The 22,494-nt window shown below is 39.0% G+C and overlaps 3 protein-coding genes across 4 annotated transcripts; 1 reads left to right on the top strand and 2 right to left on the bottom strand.

The window, feature by feature from the left end:
- Positions 1-181: 181 nt before the first annotated feature.
- LOC125225619 lies at positions 182-4,510 on the bottom strand. Of its 2 annotated transcripts, XM_048129422.1 has the most exons (5): positions 4,265-4,510; positions 4,047-4,184; positions 3,679-3,759; positions 2,906-3,164; positions 182-2,696 (listed from the first exon to the last, which is right to left on the bottom strand). In XM_048129422.1, the coding sequence occupies exons 1-5, from the start codon at positions 4,388-4,390 to the stop codon at positions 2,038-2,040; spliced, it is 1,263 nt and encodes a 420-aa protein (XP_047985379.1). In that variant the 5' UTR covers positions 4,391-4,510; the 3' UTR covers positions 182-2,037. The 2 variants fall into 2 exon arrangements, with proteins under 2 accessions (XP_047985379.1, XP_047985380.1); XM_048129423.1 differs by lacking the exons at positions 4,047-4,184; positions 4,265-4,510 and adding an exon at positions 3,854-3,969.
- A 1,386-nt stretch (positions 4,511-5,896) lies between these two features.
- LOC125225508 (ubiquitin carboxyl-terminal hydrolase isozyme L3) lies at positions 5,897-7,041 on the top strand. The gene is made up of 2 exons (XM_048129257.1): positions 5,897-6,053; positions 6,164-7,041. The coding sequence occupies exon 2, from the start codon at positions 6,175-6,177 to the stop codon at positions 6,865-6,867; it is 693 nt and encodes a 230-aa protein (XP_047985214.1). The 5' UTR covers positions 5,897-6,053; positions 6,164-6,174; the 3' UTR covers positions 6,868-7,041.
- Positions 7,042-8,304: 1,263 nt separating this feature from the next.
- LOC125225361 (major facilitator superfamily domain-containing protein 12-like) lies at positions 8,305-20,095 on the bottom strand. Its single transcript, XM_048129033.1, has 8 exons — positions 19,569-20,095; positions 19,273-19,480; positions 18,771-18,855; positions 18,295-18,495; positions 13,970-14,267; positions 12,991-13,141; positions 9,756-9,889; positions 8,305-8,475 (listed from the first exon to the last, which is right to left on the bottom strand). The coding sequence occupies exons 1-8, from the start codon at positions 19,846-19,848 to the stop codon at positions 8,426-8,428; spliced, it is 1,407 nt and encodes a 468-aa protein (XP_047984990.1). The 5' UTR covers positions 19,849-20,095; the 3' UTR covers positions 8,305-8,425.
- Positions 20,096-22,494: the final 2,399 nt, after the last annotated feature.

The raw sequence follows: 22,494 nt of genomic DNA, 5'->3' as shown, positions 1-22,494 counted from the left end.
ATATTTGTTGTAAAAGTACACACTCCAGCACGGGAAGCATGGTCGCGCGATAGACGATAAAATATCAGGCCGTCCCTATCGCACTATTAGTAAGTGCGATAGGGACGGCCAGATGTTTTATCATTTATCGCGCGACCATGCTTCCCGTGCTGTTCTAAAGAACCAATGGGTTCTAATTATAAGTTGGCCTAATGTTGATGATTGTGTGGTTGAATGTAAAAAAATAGATTGTGTAAGTTCCCTGTATAAGTATTTTTTAAATCTCTAAAACCAAATCTCATTTGTTATGGTTAGCAATATTTGCATTTGTCTTTGAAAGACGTCGATTGTATGGAATGTAATGTGATATGATTGTTGCGCAGCCTTGTTAGTATATTTTAAGGTAATTTAAGATTTATTTATTAATAAAAGTGAATAAATTTCAATGCTCGATTACAAATTGTATTTAATTGAAATCTCGACCCATCTCAAGATTGATAGATTTCTATCGGGCTATCAATGTAACCTGTAATGTGTATGGCAAGGCTTACACGTAAGCGAGTGTGACATGAATCTCATGCTTTACGTAAGCGACGTTTTACCCATGTGAAAGCATATAATATAATATATTAGCTCCATAGCTGTACCCCGGTCCCGGTACAAAAAAGAATAGACATTAAAGTGACAATATCGTGGTATCGTCTCTTTTATAACATAACAATCAATCAATGTATCATGTGGCTGCCTCCTACACCTAGGCACCTACCTACAGATCGTACACATTGTAGTGATTAATTATTTTTGAACAGGTAGAACATAATTATTAAATTTATAGGTTTCTAAATAAATAACATCATTTTTATCCATAAGTGTGTATTTGGTATAAAATTACCTGGAAAGTTTTCTTTAAAATAAACTAAAAAATAATTACTTGACTTAAAACTAATAAAGCTCATTTTTCTAGTAATTAAATATTGGACCACATTTAACATGTCGATTCACAACAATAGGACGCTTAGAGTAAAATTACCTTAGTTGTTTGAACTACGAACTTGCAATACAGATCTAACATTTATATCTTGTCATATATATTGCTTTAATGTTACTTGGACGGACAACATTACAATACAAAGGACACTTGGCAAGATTACATTAACTATTATTTGTATTGGTAAAGATATGTAAGAGATTAACCCCCTTATTCATAAACGTACTCTAAAGTTATCTTACCGACTTCCGACGTATTGGTGTGATAGAAAAGGACAAACGAACTTTATCGGCTTGATAAGTTTAGAGTACGTACGTTTATGAATAAGGGGGTAAGAATGTATACGAATATTGAGATTCAATCAGCGATACAGCGCAAAAAATAAGATTCGATCTGTAGATTTATCTTACTTTTTAAAGTGTGTACAAAATGTAACTTACAATTGTATGTAAGTTACATTTTGTTACGGTTGGAATGATTTTGATACACTAGGTATTATTCTATTCATGGCAGCAATATCGTTGTTGATTTTGCTATTACGAGTATAACAGTGAGAACATTAGAACGGAATGTAATATAACTTGTAACACATATTGATAAAATGTATTGTGTACTCTGTCAAATGTTTAAATCTGTGTATTTTTTATAAAATAACATTTAACTCGTGCTAAGTACAAATTCGATCATTAAAACACTTCTTACATTCAACAGTAAAAATAACAGGCGTCACAATCTTAAACCTAACAAAGAATAAAGGGAATGTATTTTATACATCACAACAAAGAGATTCTTATTAGTACAGAAAGTCTTAAGTAAACAATACTTTAGGAAAATGCAAATACGTCTAAGAAGCATCAGACGATCACAACGGACGCATCGCCGACATCACAAAAAGACAATAAAATTGAGCTAGAGAACAGTCACTGGAAAAAGGCACATAGTAATCATTACAAGTCAGCCGCATCTACCTGTACGTGAGCAACTTTAAGGTAAAATTATCACTTTTTGAAGCAAAAAGTATCGCAACCGTGTGAGATTAGTAGGCGTAAATACAAATAGAAAAGTAGTAACTAGGGCATCATGTTGTAGTCGTTCTGCTGGTAGGCGGGCGGGCCGGGCGCCTGCGGCGTGGCGCGCGCGCTGTAGGGCGGCGCGGGCGGCGGCAGCGCCTCCCAGCCGTCCGCCGAGTGCCCGCCTCCGCGCCCGTACGGCGACTCGCACGGCATCTCCGCCCGGCCCTCGTAGTGCGCAGAGTACTGCACGTTGCCGTACGTCGGGTTCGACTCGTAGTGGCGGTGGTCGTACTGGGCCCGGTCGTAGGGTCCGGCGACGTCGTAGCCGGCGCCGGGCCCGCGGATCGTGTCGTACCGCTGCGTGACGGTGACCGCCTCGGTCGGGGGCGGCGGCTCGTACACGTCGCGGGGGCGGCTCGCCTCCGGCTCGGGCGCGTGGTAGGACGCCGGACGCGCGGCGTGGAAATTAGAATAGGAGGAATGCGCTGACGTGGGGCGAGAACGCGGTTCGCGGGGCAGCGAGGCGGTGGACGCGAGGTAGCCGTTGTTCCGGTACGATCGTCGGGATCTTCGGACGGACGAGTTGGTGCCCCGCGAGCCGGACCTGCGCTTGACTCGACGCGGCGTCATCGGTTTTAGAGAACTTTCGCTTACGTTCGTTTCGGTGGGGCTGAGCTCTATCGTGTAGACTGGCCGCCGCGGTAGGGTGCCTTTTACTGTAACGAAATAACATGACACATCACCTAAGAAACCTTTTCAAAAACTTTTGGGGAAAATAAACTAAGAAAAAGGACCTCATCAGGAATCATGTTAAATTAAGAGAAATGCAGGTTCGCCTTAACTTTTAAAACAAAAGGAGTCTTTTGTGACTCAGAAGTAAACATAGTAATTGCCATATGCAATTTGTTATAAGTATACCATTTACCTGATGTCCCTGATGGTTTTCTTCTCTTATATGACTGAATAGTCAAAAGGATGGAGAGTGGCAATGCAGCAATTGTGAGAACAGCTGCTACAGCGGACTGTGTAAGCTCCACATGGTGCCACGGGAGGAAACAGCCGTCCACACGAGTGGGCCTCAGTGAGCCAGGGCCATCTTCCTCGCTCCATACTGTCTGGCAGCCCCAGCCGTTTCCTTCCCACCAGCTAACACTGCCGGTCCCAAAGGATAGAAGGCCACTTTCCTGGATAAAAAGAAACCGACTGTAAAGAAGTGGCTAGTTTGATGTGCTTGGGCGCACTGCCTTGGCTGAGGCATGTCTGGATTATCCAACTGCTGCACTAGGACACGGGCATGCTCTGTTTGGACATTCCTATTTAATATGTCATAACATAACCTGTTAATAGCACTGATGGTGCCACACAGCATGATCCCTATCAATTGTTAAGGACCATAAGCCAAATGATACTGCCCCCAGCAAACATTTCATTTCATTATAAAATCATCCCGTAAACTCTCACATAGTTAAAAGAAAAATAATACAAAATATGATATTGAATATCAGTCCCAATCCCTGCTTCACTCCCTATGCTTTATAGGTATCTGGTTACTTGGTAATTCCTATAAGATTATTTAATTAGAAATTTACTCATTCACACTTTGGCACTTCACATTCACACAAATAAGGGAGATATAATCATTTTATTACAAATATAAATATTTTGTGTAAGTAATAATTATGTGTTTGAAAAACATACCCTATTCAATGATCCAAGATTAAGATAGTAGCATATTAAAAATATATTCCATGTTAGCCACATGAAACTCCATATTGCATACTGAAAAAGACAAACAGTACCTTAGTAGAATAGCAATAGCATAACAAATTTTTTACATCCAAACGTAACATGATGATAAAGTGGACCTACTAACATTATCAATATTATCATATAAATGATTTTGCAGCAATGTATAAATACAAGCAATATGTGCTGCACAATAGCAAATTAATAATATTTAAATAACAGTGCAGTTAAAATAGGTCAGCACAGTCACAGCAATTATTTATGAATCATTATAATTATGTACATAAACAATAGTCAAGAAAATGAGTCATGTTACTTACCGCTACGAGGTACTTCGTGATGTACTGAACTGCTCCAAAAGAACCAAATATTATTAGCAGAATATTCACGAAGTTAGCAATTATGGGTACCCACATGAAACCTAAGAAGTCAAACACTTGTCGTTGTACGGTGATGATCTGCAAAGGTAAAATAATGTTATAAATTTAAATAAAATTACAACTTATCATATCAATGTTGAATTACAAAATATACATACCAATTCGATAATACAAACGGTCAATAACAACCCTCTCAATTCGCAAATAGCCATTGTATATAAAATCAGGTACGCTTTTACTATTTTCCATAAAAGTTTAGTTGTTCTTTGTTGTAATATATACATGTAAAAATAAACGAAGCCATACTCTGTTCAAAACAATTTCAGTAAAGGACAAATTATACATAGAAATAAATTAAAACAAGAATTATGAATAGGTAACATAACGAAACTAGCAAAGTAGTAGAAATCATAGATTGCGCAGGTTTTTTTTTAAAGAAAGTGACAGTTATTACATAGACAAAAATAGACACATTTGTTTTCTTTTTTGTCAAATAGTATTAATAGACGGGCGTACCGCCTCCATAGATTTACATATTGACGTGATAACGTCTAATAACTCGTTACTACGGGCAGCACGCACGAAAAAGATGACGTCATTGTCCCGTTTCCCAAGAGAGCGAGAGCGCCATCTATTGGCGCGCGTAGGAACTAAGCGGCTGATCGATGCGCTCGGTATGGTTGTAACGGCGCGGGGTGCGCGCTGCGCGCGAGCGTGTGACCTGAGTAAAGCACCACAGCTGCGACAGATGGCGCGCCCGTGGTCGTTCGGTGTTGTTCTCGTTACAAAATTAATTATTTTAATTTATACGACTTTTTGACAGAACATATCCCGTCTGAACTCATCATAGATTTAGAATTATTAAACTAAATTGTGTAGTTAGGTCAAAAAGTGTGTCCACGTGTGTTAAGTTCGAAACGAGTGGCGATAAATTAAAACACGACCTACGAATTTCCTTTTCGCACGTGTATCGTACTTTGGAGGGCCATCTGTACTGAAAAACGTCGTTCGATACACGTGCGATAAGGAAATTCGTAACTCGTGTCGATTTAAAACACTCCCTTCGGTCGTGTTTTAATTTATCGCCACTCGTTTCGAACTTCCTTTTTTACGCACTTGTATCGTAATGTACTATAATGCCTCAATAAGTGTAGTACGGCCTTTATAACTTCTTAAGGGCTCATCCATAAATTACGTCACATGTTAAGGGGGAGAGAAGGGTGGAGAAGGGGTCGACGAAGTGTGACAAGGGGGCGGGTTCAGTTCCGATGATTCAGGAAACCATGTAATTTTTATTTTATTTTATTCCCTGTTTATTGGAACATCTTTAACTTAGTTTTTTTCTAACTCGTCACTACGGGCTGCATGCCCGAAAAAGATGACGTCATTGTCCCGTTCCGCAAGCGAGAGCGCGGCACGAACGAGAGAGAGGCATGATCGGCTCATTTCGGTTCGTGCTGCATCTATCTCCCTTCCACTCGATCAGCCTAGCATAAAAGATACACGTGAACTTAAATATTTATAAAGTGAAGTGAAATGTTATTGTGATTTTCATGTGTGTTCAATACAATTGCGGCAATATAGAGGTAGGTAAGTAATTCTTGCATTTGAAAATCTCATCTTTTAATCTATATTGAATCTATACTACGGTAATGTTTGACGTTATCACGTCAAACCACGTCAAACTACCGTCCGTAAACGGACTTTACAGACAACCAATTTTTTGGTTTAATCATTTGCCAGGTGTGGAGCTTCCTTTATCGTTCTGATACCATAGACCATGACTAAGCTCAAAATTTGACAGATTTACGTATATTATCATCTGTGGCTTTAGCATTGACAAAATAAAGTTACTTTGAGGGTGTATTTTATTGATCCATCTTCTTTTATAGCATTAGAGAAGAATCTTACGGGAGAACGGACTCGCTGTTGAGTAAATTATAATCGGTATGTGTTTTTGTTACACTTTTGGATTAAATACACCAAAATACATAAGATTCAAATCGTTATTTTAGAACAAACAAAAGACGCCGGTAACCTTACATATGTATTTTCAGAATAAGAGAAAATGGCAACCGAAGCTCTCATTCCGTTGGAATCTAACCCGGAGGTTATGAACAAATTCCTTCAGAAACTGGGTGTGCCGAGCAGCTGGTCGATTGTTGATGTTATGGGGCTGGACTCCGAAATGCTCTCCTGGGTGCCTCGCCCTGTACTTGCCGTGATGCTGCTTTTCCCGATATCTGAGAAATACGAGCAGCACAAACAGGATGAGGAAAGTGATATTTTATCTAAAGGGCAGGAAGTTTCTAGCAATATTTTTTATATGAAGCAGAATCTAAGCAATGCTTGTGGTACTATTGCCTTGGTACATAGCGTTGCTAATAATACTGATAAGATCCAGCTGAACGATGGTGTAATGAAAAAGTTCCTAGATGAATCTAAAGGACTGGATGCAGCGGCTCGTGGTGCTTTGCTGGAGAAGACTGAAGGTATTATCAATGCTCATAAGGAATTGGCACAGGAGGGACAAACAAACACTCCTGGTGCTGAAGATCCTGTCAATCATCATTTTATTACATTTGTACACAAAGATGGTGCATTATATGAACTGGATGGGCGTAAGGCTTTCCCAGTTAACCATGGACCAACAACTGCTGATAGTCTACTAGATGATGCAGCTAAAGTTTGCAAGGAGTTCATTGCCAGAGACCCTGAAGAGGTCCGCTTTACGGTGGTTGCTTTAACTGCTACTGACTGAACATTTTTAACTTTTTACCTAATTTCTACCAAAATTGTAAAGACTGTAGGTCATTTTCAAGCAATGTGCTTCAAATGTTAAGCTTATAAAGTATTCTTGTAATAGATTTAATAAAAAAAACTGCAATGCAAGGCAAGGCAAGCTTTTGTGATACCAATTAAATATTTATTTAGACATTATTGTTTCATTTCTTCCTCCTGACCTGACTGTTACTAGTAAAAAATAGTAGTACCAAGTTAATAGTAAAAGGATCAATTATCTTGAAATCATCAGACAAATAAGACCTCAATATAAATTACATACAAGCAATAATTTCAATTACATTTATTTAAAATTCTTAATTTTACACTTTTCATTCTGTACTATTTTACAAATATATATTTTTCTATACACAAACATGAATTCAACATTAATATCCAGTCATTTTAGAGTATATATTAAAATGGTGAAATTGATATAATTTATTTGTATACTTACTAATTAATGTATTGGATAAATAATTCCTATTTTGACCGATTGACTGCAGTATATTTGGGACTCCACAATCTGAATACAGATGGACGTCCAGCAAATCGAGAACTAATCACAGTATCAGTAGCTACCTGATAGTAACAGAATTATTTTTCCATGTTACCAAATTTTAATAGAAAATAACAATGATTAAAATATACATACTATAACAACACATTTTATTTAAATCATTTTGTAATAGTGGGTAATTATTAATGCTATGGAATGTATGAATTAAAACTCTATAATTCATAATTCGCTTGCACTTATCCCATTCAAGACATTGGTCTAAGATGTTAACAACAAGCTGCTGCCATAGGTACGAATGAAAGATCCCATCCCATAGCTGTGTCTCGCTCTAACATATAGCCGTCAATCTCTGTTGTCACCTTAGACCTATGTTTGTGACTGGGCTGTCACGTGGGTTCAGTACAGCATTTCTCTCCCATGCTCTCTGTCACCCATCATCCCATCACTCACTGGCATTCATTTTATATCAGCTCTCACACAGTCCAAGTCATCCATGTCACTTGCATCACATCACTTTTATAAAAATCTTAACTACCTATTTAGGTATTTCATCGAATGGTAATAATGGAACTTACCCTACTGCGGTAAACTTAACATTTTGAACGCCAGATGGCGTAGTAAGTAATACGCAGTGCCACAGTCGATTGCGACCTCCTGACCATAAGAAAACATCACATAAGTACTTAAACATAAATTTGATTGTAATTAAATATTATATAGATGAATTTAAATTAATTGTACTAAGAGTTTTGAATGATTCACGGTTATTTTCATTAGACTTATATTGACCGGGATATAGACCGTGATTACCTTTTTGATTTTTGTCGAGCTCCCGATATTTCGACGCAGTCAAAAAGGTAATCACGGTCTATATCCCGGTCAATATAAGTTTAATTGTACTGTTTATAAGGAGCGTAGGACATTGTTAAATTATATCACATGATGAGATTATTGTGCTATAAAATTTGCTAGACATAATTGTGCTAAATACTGGTATAAGGTACACTAGATCATATCTTCACTCTAATGGTGCTGTGGTTGAATCTTCTGACACATTTTCAATGTTTTCTGAAAAAAGGAAAAATATCTCAAATAAATGTCTTGTATCTTAATTTATTTTTGTAATTTCTTTAGGGCGGTTTCCTATTTTTTGTTCACCTATACAAGACTAATTGGCAATGGGGGGTCAACGTGACCCCCTCCCTGGAGCTTGGACTGGGCACACACACTGACCACGTGATCCCCTGCCCCCTGAGTACGAAGCTGGATCCGCCCTTCCCCACCGCACCGCACACCTACGTAATTTTGTAGCAGTAGCCTCAACTCCTTCCATTATCTAGTTATAAGAGACCTACACAAGTACACACCATACAGTCTAGTTGTAAGAGAGTATCGACACCTACCGCAGGCCCCCGTCACTCGCTCGCGGTCGCTCGTTAAGTACCTACACGCTAGCCGTTCCGCCGGCGTAACAAGTGGCAGAGGGCCACGAAACGCCCGCCTGTGTAGTCGCGCGGCGCGTATTACTTTTCTGAGTATTACGTAGTAATTTATTTATTAGTACTAGTGATCTTTTTTTTTCTGTTTTATAATATAGGTAGCGGTGGATATTAGTGAAAACATACATACTACATATAATCGCGCCTATATCCCTTGCGGGGTAGACAGAGCTTGCATTGATATGAATACAAAGTACGTTCACGTATATGTAGACAAATAGATACTTATTAATTTGAATAAAAATAATTGTACTTGTACGTAAAAAGTAACTGAATAAACAATCTGCATATTACTTCCAAGCCTACACATAAATACAAAGAATATACCTATGATTAGAATTAGAATACGTTGCAGATTATTCTGATTCTTACTTTGCAAATTGCAATAAGTTAATTTTATAATTAAGGTTCTATATATTTACCTATGCTAGAAACTGTGAAGTATCTGTTACGTTAGTAACTTATTATTAATCTGTGCCTACCGTCACTAGTTAGCTAGAGGCGTCAAGTCGGCCGTGAGCCGCGACAGCAGCAGTGTGAGCGTCAAGCCGGTGAGCGCAGCCCCGCCGCACACCGTAGTATGACGAGTCTGTTCCTTCCGTCATATTATTTATAATATAAGTGACTTACACACCATATAGTCTAGTTGTAAGAGAGTAGCGACACCTACCGTCACTAGCTAGAGGCGTCAAGTCGGCCGTGAGCCGCGGCAGCAGCAGTGTGAGCGTCAAGCCGGTGAGCGCAGCCCCGCCGCACACCGTAGTATGACGAGTCTGTTCCTTCCGTCATATTATTTTTAAGTGACTTACACACCATATAGTCTAGTTGTAAGAGAGTAGCGACACCTACCGTCACTAGCTAGAGGCGTCAAGTCGGCCGTGAGCCGCGGCAGCAGCAGTGTGAGCGTCAAGCCCGTGAGCGCTGCCCCGCCGCACACCCACGCCATTACGTAGCGATAGTAGGACGAGTCGGCGCCTTCCGCGCTGAAAATAATAATCTAATTAAGTTCGCTCAATTGTTAATCAACCTTTTACTCGTAGCAAAGAGGATCGAGTATTATAGACAGTTACTGTCAAAGTAATGTGTAATCACAGTGCATAGACAGCCATCTCTCGACACAAGCTTAAAACTTTTGAACCTCAGTTTTGACAAATGGCCCATATTCTTAGCTTGATATGTGTTAAAATGTCAAATATTAATATTAGCGCCATCTAGCCGAGCGTTCCCCAAAGGTGTAACGCCATCTAGGCCACCGTACCTATTTCTATATGGTTCTGAGGTACGTTTTTTTCTTAGACTGTAGCTGTCTGTGTCTATACAGAGTTACATGTCTTTGACTCGTAGAAACATTAAAGTTAGTACTAATACTTTGATACCTACTGTATTCGTGTGTTGTCTGTATTTTTGACGAATTAAATTTTGATTGTAAATGATAAATAAATACATTTAAGATTATTAGATTAGATTTCTACTAGATACTCCAGTTAATTCATTTGCTACGACAGTGGTTGTTCATAGTTTTATGATACTAATTTGTAAAAAAATTAAAATTTTGAAAAAACCCCCGACCGCGACATAGTGGACCGATTTTCATAAAACATGGCTAAGAACACTCCCGACTAACTCAGCTTTCCAACAAAAAAAACTAAATCGAAATCGGTTCATCCGTTCGGGAGCTACGATGCCACAGACAGACACACACACAGACAGACAGACAGACGGACAGACAGACAGACAGACACACACACAGACAGACACGTCAAACTTATAACACTCCGTCGTTTTTGCGTCGGGGGTTAAAAAATGACAACAATGAGTGGGTTGTGACAATCTAACGACATGTAGTGTAGCATTAGTTTACTATACAGGGTGGAAAAATCGAATGCCACATTGATGGCAACTACCTTAAATATTGTAAATAGCACATTTTGTGTAAGGGAGACTTTTTTTTGTTTTTAATAACCTAACCACAAAATTAAAATTTTGAAAAAACCTCCGACCGCGACCTAGTGGACCGATTTTCATGAAACATGGCTAAGAACACTCCCGACTAACTCAGCTTTCAGATAAAAAAAACTAAATCAAAATCGGTTCATCCGTTCGAGCGCTACGATGCCACAGACAGACACACACACAAACAGACAGACAAACAGACAGACATACACACAGACAGACACGTCAAACTTATAACACCCCTTCGTTTTTGCGTCGGGGGTTAAAAACAAAAGAAAGTCTCCCTTACACAAAATGTGCTATTTACAATATTTAAGGTAGTTGCCATCCATGTGGCATTCGATTTTTCCACCCTGTATATTTAGTGAAGTATTTTAGAGGCTAAAATATTTTTTTACTATAACAGTAGGTCCCTACATAGGTACTTACGTAGATAAGTTTGTAGGTAATTCAATTCAAGGTAAAATACGTTAATGTTATGTTGATGTTGTTATGATTAGCAGTCCTATTTCTTATCTATTTACTATTATGTAATAGATATCTACCTGATAATACAATAACCTTCAGATAGGTACCTACTTATTGCAGTCACATTCCATAGAAGTGTTACAGCCACAGTAACATTTATAGATCACATACATAATACTTTCGCATTGTAAAGAATATGTGTCACAGCAACAATTCTGAACATGTGCGTACTGATAACGTGGAGTAGATACCTACTTGCATATCTAGAGTATCTAGAGCATAATGTATACCTCCTAACTTAATCATATGTATTTGTACAAGTGTTAGTACTTGTGGGGCACACGACCTCTTTGTAGTCTTTGTGTCTAAGTAACATAAGAAGAGAAAAGAGTAAAATAATAGACGACGGGAAACAAAGGGTTAGCAATCCTAGATTGCAGGCTGGTTTTACGATTGCCAGCAACCTCGTTTCTATAATCTGTATCTTTAGGTATTTAAATAAATTTAAACAAAATCTACCCTCAAAAGGCTCCTTATTCCTTATGCCAGTTGAGGGTAAATGAAAAAATAGTCACTCAGTGACAGATCCACTTGGGATTTACATTTGGTTGGTTATTTTTAGGGTTCCGTAGTCAACTAGGAACCGTTATAGTTTCGCCATGTCTGTCTGTCCGTCCGTCCGTCCGTCCGTCCGCGGATAATCTCAGTAACCGTTAGCACTAGAAAGCTGAAATTTGGTACCAATATGTATATCAATCACGCCAACAAAGTGCAAAAATAAAAAATGGAAAAAAATGTTTTATTAGGGTACCCCCCCTATATGTAAAGTGGGGGCTGATATTTTTTTTTCATTCCAACCCCAACGTGTGATATATTGTTGGATAGGTAATAAAAAATGAATAAGGGTTTACTAAGATCGTTTTTTGATAATATTAATATTTTCGGAAATAATCGCTCCTAAAGGAAAAAAAAGTGCGTCCCCCCCCCCTCTAACTTTTGAACCATATGTTTAAAAAATATGAAAAAATCACAAAAGTAGAACTTTATAAAGACTTTCTAGGAAAATTGTTTTGAACTTGATAGGTTCAGTAGTTTTTGAGAAAAATACGGAAAACTACGGAACCCTACACTGAGCGTGGCCCGAAACGCTCTTGGCCGGTTTTTTATTTATTTATTCAGAGCATTGGCAACACGGCCATCAGCTCAAACAGAGACATACAACGATACAAAAAATACATAAACAACAACAAACAAATTAGTAATTTACAATAGGCCGAAGGTATGCTTGGCAAACTCAAAAATTACTCTATACAAATCATAATGCTTTAGAAGTTCCTGTACGGAAGTATTTAAGTATTTGGTTGGTTAACCGATAAATGTTGTAACTACCCGAAAATGTCCAAATTACCTATTTGTTTACATTCTTTTAAATGCCTTTCAAGCTACCATCCACACTCATAAGACGCATGTCTCGCGGTGCGCAACGGACGTCTCCGCCACACCGCCGAATTACATTCAGGCGGCGTGGCGGAGACGTCCGTTGCGCGCCGCGAGACACGCGACGCCTAAGTGGGGACGCTGCCTAAAAGAACAGAGTATAGGCGATATTGGTATGCTTCTCTCAATCATAAAATTGTAGTTAGCTCAGATTGTTGTAACTCACAAGTTTTGTATGAGGACGATGGCGAGGCCGCAGGCCAGCTTGTCCGTGAAGCTCATGAGGCCGTACACGAAGGCCGAGGCCTCCGTCTGAGCGCCCACCAGGTCCGCCGTTAGCGCTAGACTGGTCACAAGCATGATAGCACCGCCGAACCCTGGAAAAAGTGTTCAAGTTAGGGTTTAGAAATAATAATCATTCGAGCTACAGAGTTACCTAATTTAAATTAGAGATGGTCTTAAATGTACACTCCCCCCCGAACCCGCGTGTCCTCTCGCCGCGATCCCGGGTTCGAATTCTGGTAAGGGCATTTAAGGTATTTGTGTGATGAGCACAGATATTTGTTCCTGAGTCATGGATGTTTTCTATGTATATAAGTATTTGTATATTAAATATATCGTTGTCTGAGTACCCACAACACAAGCCTTCTTGAGCTTACCGTGGGACTCAGTCCATCTTTGTAAGAATGTCTTATAATATTTATTTATTTATTTTACACTCTTTGCGTATAGTAAGGAAGCGTAGGATTTATTGATATCGAGATTGTTGAGATACTGTTGTCGGATAAGGTAAGGGTCATGGCAGTGTACAGTGGTGGTAGTTGTATAGTCATAACCGGTTCTATAGCCATAACAGTTTCCAACCTGATCGCAGGTATCGTAAAACTGAGATGTGTCCAAAAATTCGTTTCGTAGATGTTTTTCCTATAAGGTAAATGGTAAAATGATGCAAACAAATTAAATATGCAAACTTAAACCGAGAAGTATAACGGCAGGTTTTCCTTATAAATACAACAATTCCTCCACCTTAGCTCATTCCACACAATAACAGCCTGGTAAAAAAAAAAAGTGGCAATATCATCGTTTCGTCTCGTTTACTCACACATATTGAAAGGGATGACAGGACAATGTTGGTACTCTTTAATCTTTACTTTTTTGCAAGCTGTACTTATTTAAAGGATTTTTTAAATAAATAGTTAACTCACCTATTAAAACAGCCACTACATAAATAAAGTAAGTCTTAAAATCTTCATCAAGCTCAAAGTATATCCACAAAAATCCAGTCATAGCACACGCCGTCCCAAAAACATAGTACATTTTTCTAGTAATGGATCTTGGCGCTATCCTTTGGACGCCCGCAGCCGCCAAGCTACCCAGGTACATGGCTAAAGGTATCACGGCTAGCGCCCTGGCCGCCAGGCCTAGTGTTAGGTGGAGATACAAAGGCACTAAAACTTGAGCTACGTTTACCACTAGTCTAGTGCTCATGTATATGCCAGCTACCTGAAAAAAAAGGTAATTAGGTTAGGGACCGTCCCCACTCAAGAGACGCATGTCCCGAGGCGGTGCGGCGCTACGTCCTTCCTATACAAAATGTACTGAGGAGATGTTTTTTGAATTACATTCAGGCGGCGTGGCGGAGACGTCCGTTCCGCGCCGCGAGACATGCGTCGCTTGAGTGGGGACGCTGCCTTAGGTATGTCAAGATTTTTTTTAATCTACAGGACCTTGAAAAGGAATAGTATTTTTGTATGCCCAGTATTTTTGTATGGCAAATATTTCTATCAAGTGTATCCCATTTTTTTTAGTTTCGATCTAAATATTGATGAAATTAGGGATTTGGTAGAAAAAAATAGGTATTATAATTTATCTTTAGAAATAATTACATAAATTATATACAAATTAAATACTATATTTATTTTTTATTAAATACTATATTATAAGAGATTACTAGTACATAAGTACAGTTAAGTTAACATTGTTACATAAGGCTTAGATAAATAGATACCTATGGGTAATTTACTCATATAGTATGCCAAATATAGTATGTGGGATGTGATGACTCAAGTTTGAGCATACATAATAAATTATGCATGTTTGTAGTTATTCTGATAAATAGCATAATGAATTGATGAGTATATTACTTAATGTTACAATAACATAGTTAATGACTCATTAGATAAAAAGCCAAAACAAGGTTTAAGTAATAAGTATTGTTACTCAGTTGGACGTAACACAATGAAGTTAGTCATGTTGATAGATGTAGCACACCAGTAAATTAAACAGCATTTTAAATTATCAATTAGTAATAGTAGTAAACAACAATTATGCTTTGTTATGAGAGTGGTGCCTACAAAGTAGGTCCTAGGTTCAAATCCCATAAAGGGTGTGTACAGTCAACCAATTGGAACCCTAGGCCACTGTAGAACTTTGTCATTTAGTGACGTTATAAATCAGATTGTAAGAAAACTAAGAAATCTCTTACTGCTTGTCATTTTGACATGGTTGCAGAGTGGCTAGGGTTCCAATTGGTTGACTGTACAGCCTGCCAAAAAAGAGTAGAAAAAAATTCCATTTAATAATTTTCTTTTGGCATTTTATTATTTAATAATAGTGGCGCCACCGTCTACGTAAACCGTTTTGCATGTGGCAACTATTGAGTCACTTTTGTATGAGAAAAGTAAGTGTTGCTTATGAGAAAAAAATTAGTTCCATTTCTAGTCTTTTTTACCAAGTGAATTACTTTTAAATGTTTATTTGTGACTTATACGTGTCATATGTATAAGATTACTTAAGTCAGTATAATGTAATCTAGTACCCTTAGGACAAACTTTGCTTCTGTTTGATCCACCTTTTACATTTAGGGCCGGTTGCATAAAACCATTTGTCATCGTTAAAGCGTTCGTTATAGTATTTTTTCTACTCCCGTACTGTTATTCGTGAGTTACAAGGTCGTGCATAGAAATTTAAAACCCTACATAAAAGATGTCAGGACAAGTCTATCTAGTCTATACCCTGAAAACATTTAGTAGCAGTAGCACGATATAGCTGTTACAGTTCAGTAAATACATTGCTACCAACTTAACAAACCAATTCGCAGAGTCGAGACTCCTTCGCGTTCATTGGCGACGCGTCGAATCGCATTCAAATGTATGAGAACTCGATTCAACTCGGCTCGATTCGTCTTAGTGGCCAGGCTTCAAAGAACCATACCATAGACAGTTTTATTTTCATGTTTGCACTCAAACTGCATATTCAAAATGGTAGGCGGTCCACTAGATAACTAAGATGACTGAAAGTAGGTATTTGTTGATTTATAATTTTCTTTCAAAATAAGTGCTTGGTCGTAGAAAAAGTATTGTATGCAACGGTGTTTAACTGAGTCAAAAAATGCTCGTGGCGTCTTTATTAACAATTTTCGGCTTCGCCTCAAATTGTTACCCACGCCACTCACCTTTTTTGACCTCTTTTAACCACCAGTTGCATAAGCTATTATGCAACTGTTGGTTAAAAGAGGTCAAAAAAGGTGAGTGGCGTGGGTAACAATTTGAGGCGAAGCCGAAAATTGTTAATAAAGACGCCACGAGCATTTTTTGACTCAGTTAAACACCGTTGCATACAATACTTTTTCTACGTATGTTATTCATAATAAGACTACTGGGAGGTATCCACATAAATTATACGTTCCTAGACATAGATTAAGCATATATAGTAAAAATGTATATATTATGGCAATCAAATTGTATAACAAGATTCCTAAAGACATTGCATCAATAACAGATTTAAATAACTTCCAGAGGAAAATGTTTGGCTGGTTACTAGACATGTGTTTTTACTCAATTAACGAGTTCCTTAGTTATTAATAAATTGTAATATTTCTACGCCGATATAGGCAGAATATGTCGCACCAATTGTAACTTGACCATCTCTGTATGTACCATATTCTAAGAAATAAAGATTTCTATTCTATTCTATTCTATTCTATACGACCAAGCACTTATTTTGAAAGAAAATTATAAATCAACAAATACCTACTTTCAGTCATCTTAGTTATCTAGTGGACCGCCTACCATTTTGAATATGCAGTTTGAGTGCAAACATGAAAATAAAACTGTCTATGGTATGGGAAGCCTGGCCACTAAGACGAATCGAGCCGAGTTGAATCGAGTTCTCATACATTTGAATGCGATTCGACGCGTCGCCAATGAACGCAGCAGAAAACGAAGGAGTCTCGACTCTGCGAATTGGTTTGTTAAGTTGGTAGCAATGTATTTACTGAACTGTACACAGAGAACCTCCTATAGAGTGGCAGTCTTGTCATATTTGGTTCGCGATACGAGTCACCAGTGTTTGGGGTGCGAGGAGCGGGCGGGGAATGTGTTAAGCGCGCTGTGATTGGCCGTTTCAAGGACGGCGGGCAGTCGCGCCAGATGAAAAGGGACAGAAGTATGACTGTCCCTCTACTGACGCGTAAGTGGCCAATGTAAGTTGACCTATGCCGGCTCTGAATAAATTATAAATATGACTTATTTGTGGAATGTAATGCCGTCTGTTTTTAAATTTGAGCTTCTTGTTACCTTTCCACACCATTTCACACTACAGGTGGACATCTTTAAGGCATCAAAATACCCTTTTCCAATTTTTTTGTGCGAAAAACACGCGCTGCTTTCGGGTCTGTTACTTGGTCGATACTGATCGGGCACGGCGAGCGCCCGCGCTTATATCAGTGCAAATACTAGGAAGGCTGGCCACAGCGAGTCGTCTTGTAATAGATGTCTATAGGGGTTGGTCTGTGGAACTGTAACAGCTATATCGTGCTACTGCTACTAAATGTTTTCAGGGTATAGACTAGATAGACTTGTCCTGACATCTTTTATGTAGGGTTTTAAAGTTCTATGCACGACCTTGTAACTCACGAATAACAGTACGGGAGTAGAAAAAATGTTTATTGTATGCGATGTTCCATAGACGTCTGCTGCGTGACGATGATGTGTCTGTCAAACGTAGTTGATGCAACTGGCCCTTAGGCTATTATCCTAACTAATGTTATAAATGGGAAAGTGTGTGTGTGTCTGTTTGTTTGTCCATCTTTCGCGGAAAACGGAGTGGCGAGTTGACGTGATTTTTTAGGTGGAGATAGTTGAAGGGATGGAGAGTGACATAGACTACTTTTTGTTTCTTTTATAACCCCCCTTCCCTAAAATGGGGAGTGGAAATTTGTATGGAACATGCAACAATCAGTGTGATACTAATTCTAAAATTAAAAGTTTTTTACAAGTATTTTTAAATTAAAGGGAAAAATTCACACCTCCGGCAGGACTCGAGCAGGCCTCCGTGGCGCAGTTGGAAGCGCGATGGCCCCGGCAAGGCCAAAGGTCGCAGGTTCGAGTCCTGCCGGAGGTGTGAATTTTTCCATTTTTTCCTTTAATTTAAAAATATGTAATATCGCTCGCAGACGTTTCTGCTTGATAAAAAACAAAAAAGTTTTTTACAAGACCAATTTTACGAAAAGATATAGGTTCAATTTTACCTGATACATGACAGGCTTTTTCAAAAAGCTGATATGTGTGTGAGGGTGCTCTCGACTGCCTTGCTCCAGCAGTTGCTCCTGTCGCCTGTAGATTGTCTTCTCCCTCACATTTAAGTGGAACAAGAGGGATGCCAATACTCCTACACTCATCACTATGTACACTATGTGCCGGAACTTCCAAGCATCAGCGGGGCCTACTTGCTGGAATTTAAAAATAATAAAAATGTACTTTGTCTTAAAAGATAATATTTTGTAAATTTATAAGCATATTTTATGAAAAGGAATAATACCAATATACCTTACAAATAGCATTAACTTTGCCTTTTGTACATTAAGTTATTCTTTTGTGAAAGGTGCTGCAACTTAGGTGCAACTCTGTCCATCTGTCACATTACTATTTAAATAAATGTTCACTCCTTGAAATAATCTAGTTCCAGTTAAAACAGTCATATAAATTAATGTAAAAGAAGACATACCTGTGTATCACATTTTCCAGTCATATGTAGCACCACCCATGTCACCATATACACAAACAAGTTTGAAAATACTGTGAATCCATACCTGGAAGGAAACTCTGTTTATTATAAACTGCAAAAATTATAAAGCATCATTATAAGGCTAACACATATCAAATTGAATTTGACAAATTCCAACAACACTATACTGTCACTTGCAATGTGATTGCAAGCAGAGCTAATCTAGGTAAAAGGCAAGCCGGGGCATATGCCTCAGGTGTCAAGTCTGGGGGGGGGGTGCTTAATTTCAACATTGTCAAACCCAAGAGGTGCCAATTTTTTTCGTTTTATCTGGTTGCAAGTGCTAAAGAACTATTATAATATCAGTTTCAAATTATTTCACTCTCAAGTCAACTGGACAATAGAATATCAGTTTAGAACTTTCATAGGCTAGGTGCAGTTTATTTTTACTACATTGTGAATACTAATTCATATTATGTGCAGAATATTTTATAAATAATACCTGACAGCAGTAAGATGTGTTCTGGTATGTTCACTGTCAGCCAATTCCGGTATCAAGCTCAAATGTGAAATCTGAACAGCTGCCCATCCAATTTGAAATATCATAATAAACGCGGCAAAATAAAACATCTGTGCCCACTTGTGGGCCGTACTGCACCCAATACACTCAGAAAATATAAATGGAAATGATCCCAATACACAAGCTGTCCCTGTAAAGAAAAAATATACAAGATTAACTATAAAAATAATTAAATTCGCAAGTAAGATTATTATTATTGATAAGAAATATCCACCCACCAAATAAATGCCAGAGTTTTCTTCTGCCATATCTAATGCTAAAAGTGTTGTCTGTGCGGTCAGAACAGTATCCGACGAATGGAGTAGACACAGCGTCTACTATTTGTCCTATCAACATTAACTTTCCCGCCTGAGACGGACTAAATTCTAGTACTAAATGAAAAAATACTAAAAAGTATGTGAACCACAAACTAGCACACACATCGTTTAGAACGTGTCCGATACCGTAACCGATTTGCAAACGAAGACTCGTAGATATATCTAGGAATTCGTTATCCATTTCGTATAATTGAGAACCTGAATATAATTTATATTTGTGTAATCATTTAGTGCCGATTGTCGATTCGAGTAATACGCCTCAATATAAAAATAAATATCAATTAGCAATGTCTTTTCTTGGTTCACTGATCACAATGGTGCAATATTTATCTATTTTCTGTATTATAACTTAATAATGCGCACGACACCTATTTTCGTCAATTTTTTACGTGAGCGCGAGACGTCCGCACTCAATCGTTTGTTGCCGTATCATATCATGAAAAACGTCAAACGTCAATGTCAGTCTGACTATAATTTTTTTTTACAAATGTCTAAAAGTATTTAGGAATGAGTAAAAAACGCATTAAAAGAAGAAAGATGCTCTCAAACATAACATGGACTCCACGCAACAACAAATCCAAATCCCATACGATATCTAAAGGTAAACACGACCGCTCCGCACCACAACCATGAACTTTACGTAAGAGAAAAAAAAAACTCTTTCTCGCTCTCACTTACAGCGTTGATGCGCTACGTTTTTAGGGTTCCGTAGTCAACTAGGAACCCTTATAGTTTCGCCTTCGCCATGTCTGTGTCCGTCCCAGGGACCGGCCCGCTATCCCTTATACGGGGTTTTGTATGGGTATTTCGTTAGGCTTAACTTACCCTACCCTTTTGACGCGATACCCTTTCATTTTGCTTGTAAAGCCCTAACGAAAGCGCTTAGCTAAAATAGCCCAATACCCTTTCAAAACCCTTATCATCGGCTCAGACTAACGCCATAAGGGTAAGCCTTATATTGGGTTTTATTTGCTTTCCCTTATAGCATATCGTGCGAGTTCAAATCCTGTATCTCGCTCATAAAGCACACATTACTCCGAACGAAATAACATACGATCGTTACCTACGGCGGCACTGTGTGTGATATTTGCGCGTTTCTGTTTGATGGAAACGGCTGTAGATAAAATAAGGTTCAATTTTCAATACCAAATACTTATAGTTATGATAGGCTCCTTCTTTGCTCAGGTGTAACACAGGCAAACGCTGCTTTTTAGGGTTCCGTAGTCAACTAGGAACCCTTATAGTTTCGCCATGTCTGTCTGTCCGTCCGTCCGTCCGTCCGCGGATAATCTCAGTAACCGTTAGCACTAGAAAGCTGAAATTTGGTCCCAATATGTATATCAATCACGCCAACAGAGTGCAAAAATAAAAAATGGAAAAAAATTTTTTATTAGGGTACCCCCCCTACATATGTAAAGTGGGGGCTGATAATATTTTTCAATCCAACCCCAACGTGTGATATATTGTTGGATAGGTATTTAAGAATAAATAAAGGGTTTACTAAGATTGCTTTTTGATAATATTAATATTTTCGGAAATAATCGCTCCTAAAGGAAAAAAAAAGTGCGTCCCCCCCCCCTCTAACTTTTGAACCACAAGTTTAAAAAATATGAAAAAAATCACAAAAGTAGAACTTTGTAAAGACTTTCTAGGAAAATTGTTTTGAACTTGATAGGTTCAGTAGTTTTTGAGAAAAATATGGAAAACTTCGGAACCCTACACTGAGCGTGGCCCGACACGCTCTTGGCCGGTTTTTTTTTTTCGGACCTGTCTTGATGAGTACCCGAAGTCTAGCTGATGCTGAACCCTGGCTGCACCTAGGGGAACTCGGGTTTAGTGTAATACAGGCAAACGCTGTTTTCGTCATCGGACTTGTCTTGATGAGTACTCGAGTGAGCAGTACCCGAAGTCCAGCTGATGCTGAACCCTGGCTGTACCTAGGGGAACTCGGGTTTAGTGTAACACAGGCAAACGCTGGTTTCGACATCGGACTTGTCTTGATGAGTGAGTACTCGAGTGAGAGTACCCGAAGTCCAGCTGATGCTGAACCCTGGCTGCACCTAGGGGAACTCGGGTTTAGTGTAACACAGGCAAACGCTGTTTTCGTCATCGGACTTGTCTTGATCAGTACTCGAGTGAGCAATACCCAAAGTCCAGCTGATGCTGAACCCTGGCTGCACCTAGGGGAACTCGGGTTTAGTGTAACACAGGCAAACGCTGTTTTCGTCATCGGACTTGTCTTGATGAGTACTCGAGTGAGCAGTACCCGAAGTCCAGCTGATGCTGAACCTTGGCTGCACCTAGGGGAACTCGGGTTTAGTGAAACACAGGCAAACGCTGTTTTCGTCATCGGACTTGTCTTGATCAGTACTCGAGTGAGCAATACCCAAAGTCCAGCTGATGCTGAACCCTGGCTGCACCTAGGGGAACTCGGGTTTAGTGTAACACAGGCAAACGCTGTTTTCGTCATCGGACTTGTCTTGATGACTACTCCAGTGAGCAATACCCAAAGTCCAGCTGATGCTAAACCCTGGCTGCACCTAGGGGAACTCGGGTTTAGTGTAACACAGGCAAACGCTGTTTTCGTCATCGGACTTGTCTTGATGAGTACTCGAGTGAGCAGTACCCGAAATCCAGCTGATGCTGCACCTAGGGGAACTCGGGTTTAGTGTAACACAGGCAAACGCTGTATTCGTCATCGGACTTGTCTTGATGAGTACTTGAGTGAGCAGTACCCGAAGTGTAGCTGATGCTGAACTCTGTTTGCACCTAGGGGAACTCGGGTTTAGTGTAACACAGGCAAACGCTGTTTTCGTCATTGGACTTG

The sequence above is a fragment of the Leguminivora glycinivorella genome, chromosome 4 (genome assembly GCF_023078275.1).
Source record: "Leguminivora glycinivorella isolate SPB_JAAS2020 chromosome 4, LegGlyc_1.1, whole genome shotgun sequence".
Lineage (NCBI taxonomy): Eukaryota > Metazoa > Arthropoda > Insecta > Lepidoptera > Tortricidae > Leguminivora > Leguminivora glycinivorella.
The sequence above is the reverse complement of the archived record's forward strand: the minus strand, read 5'-3'. Positions and strand labels throughout refer to the sequence as shown.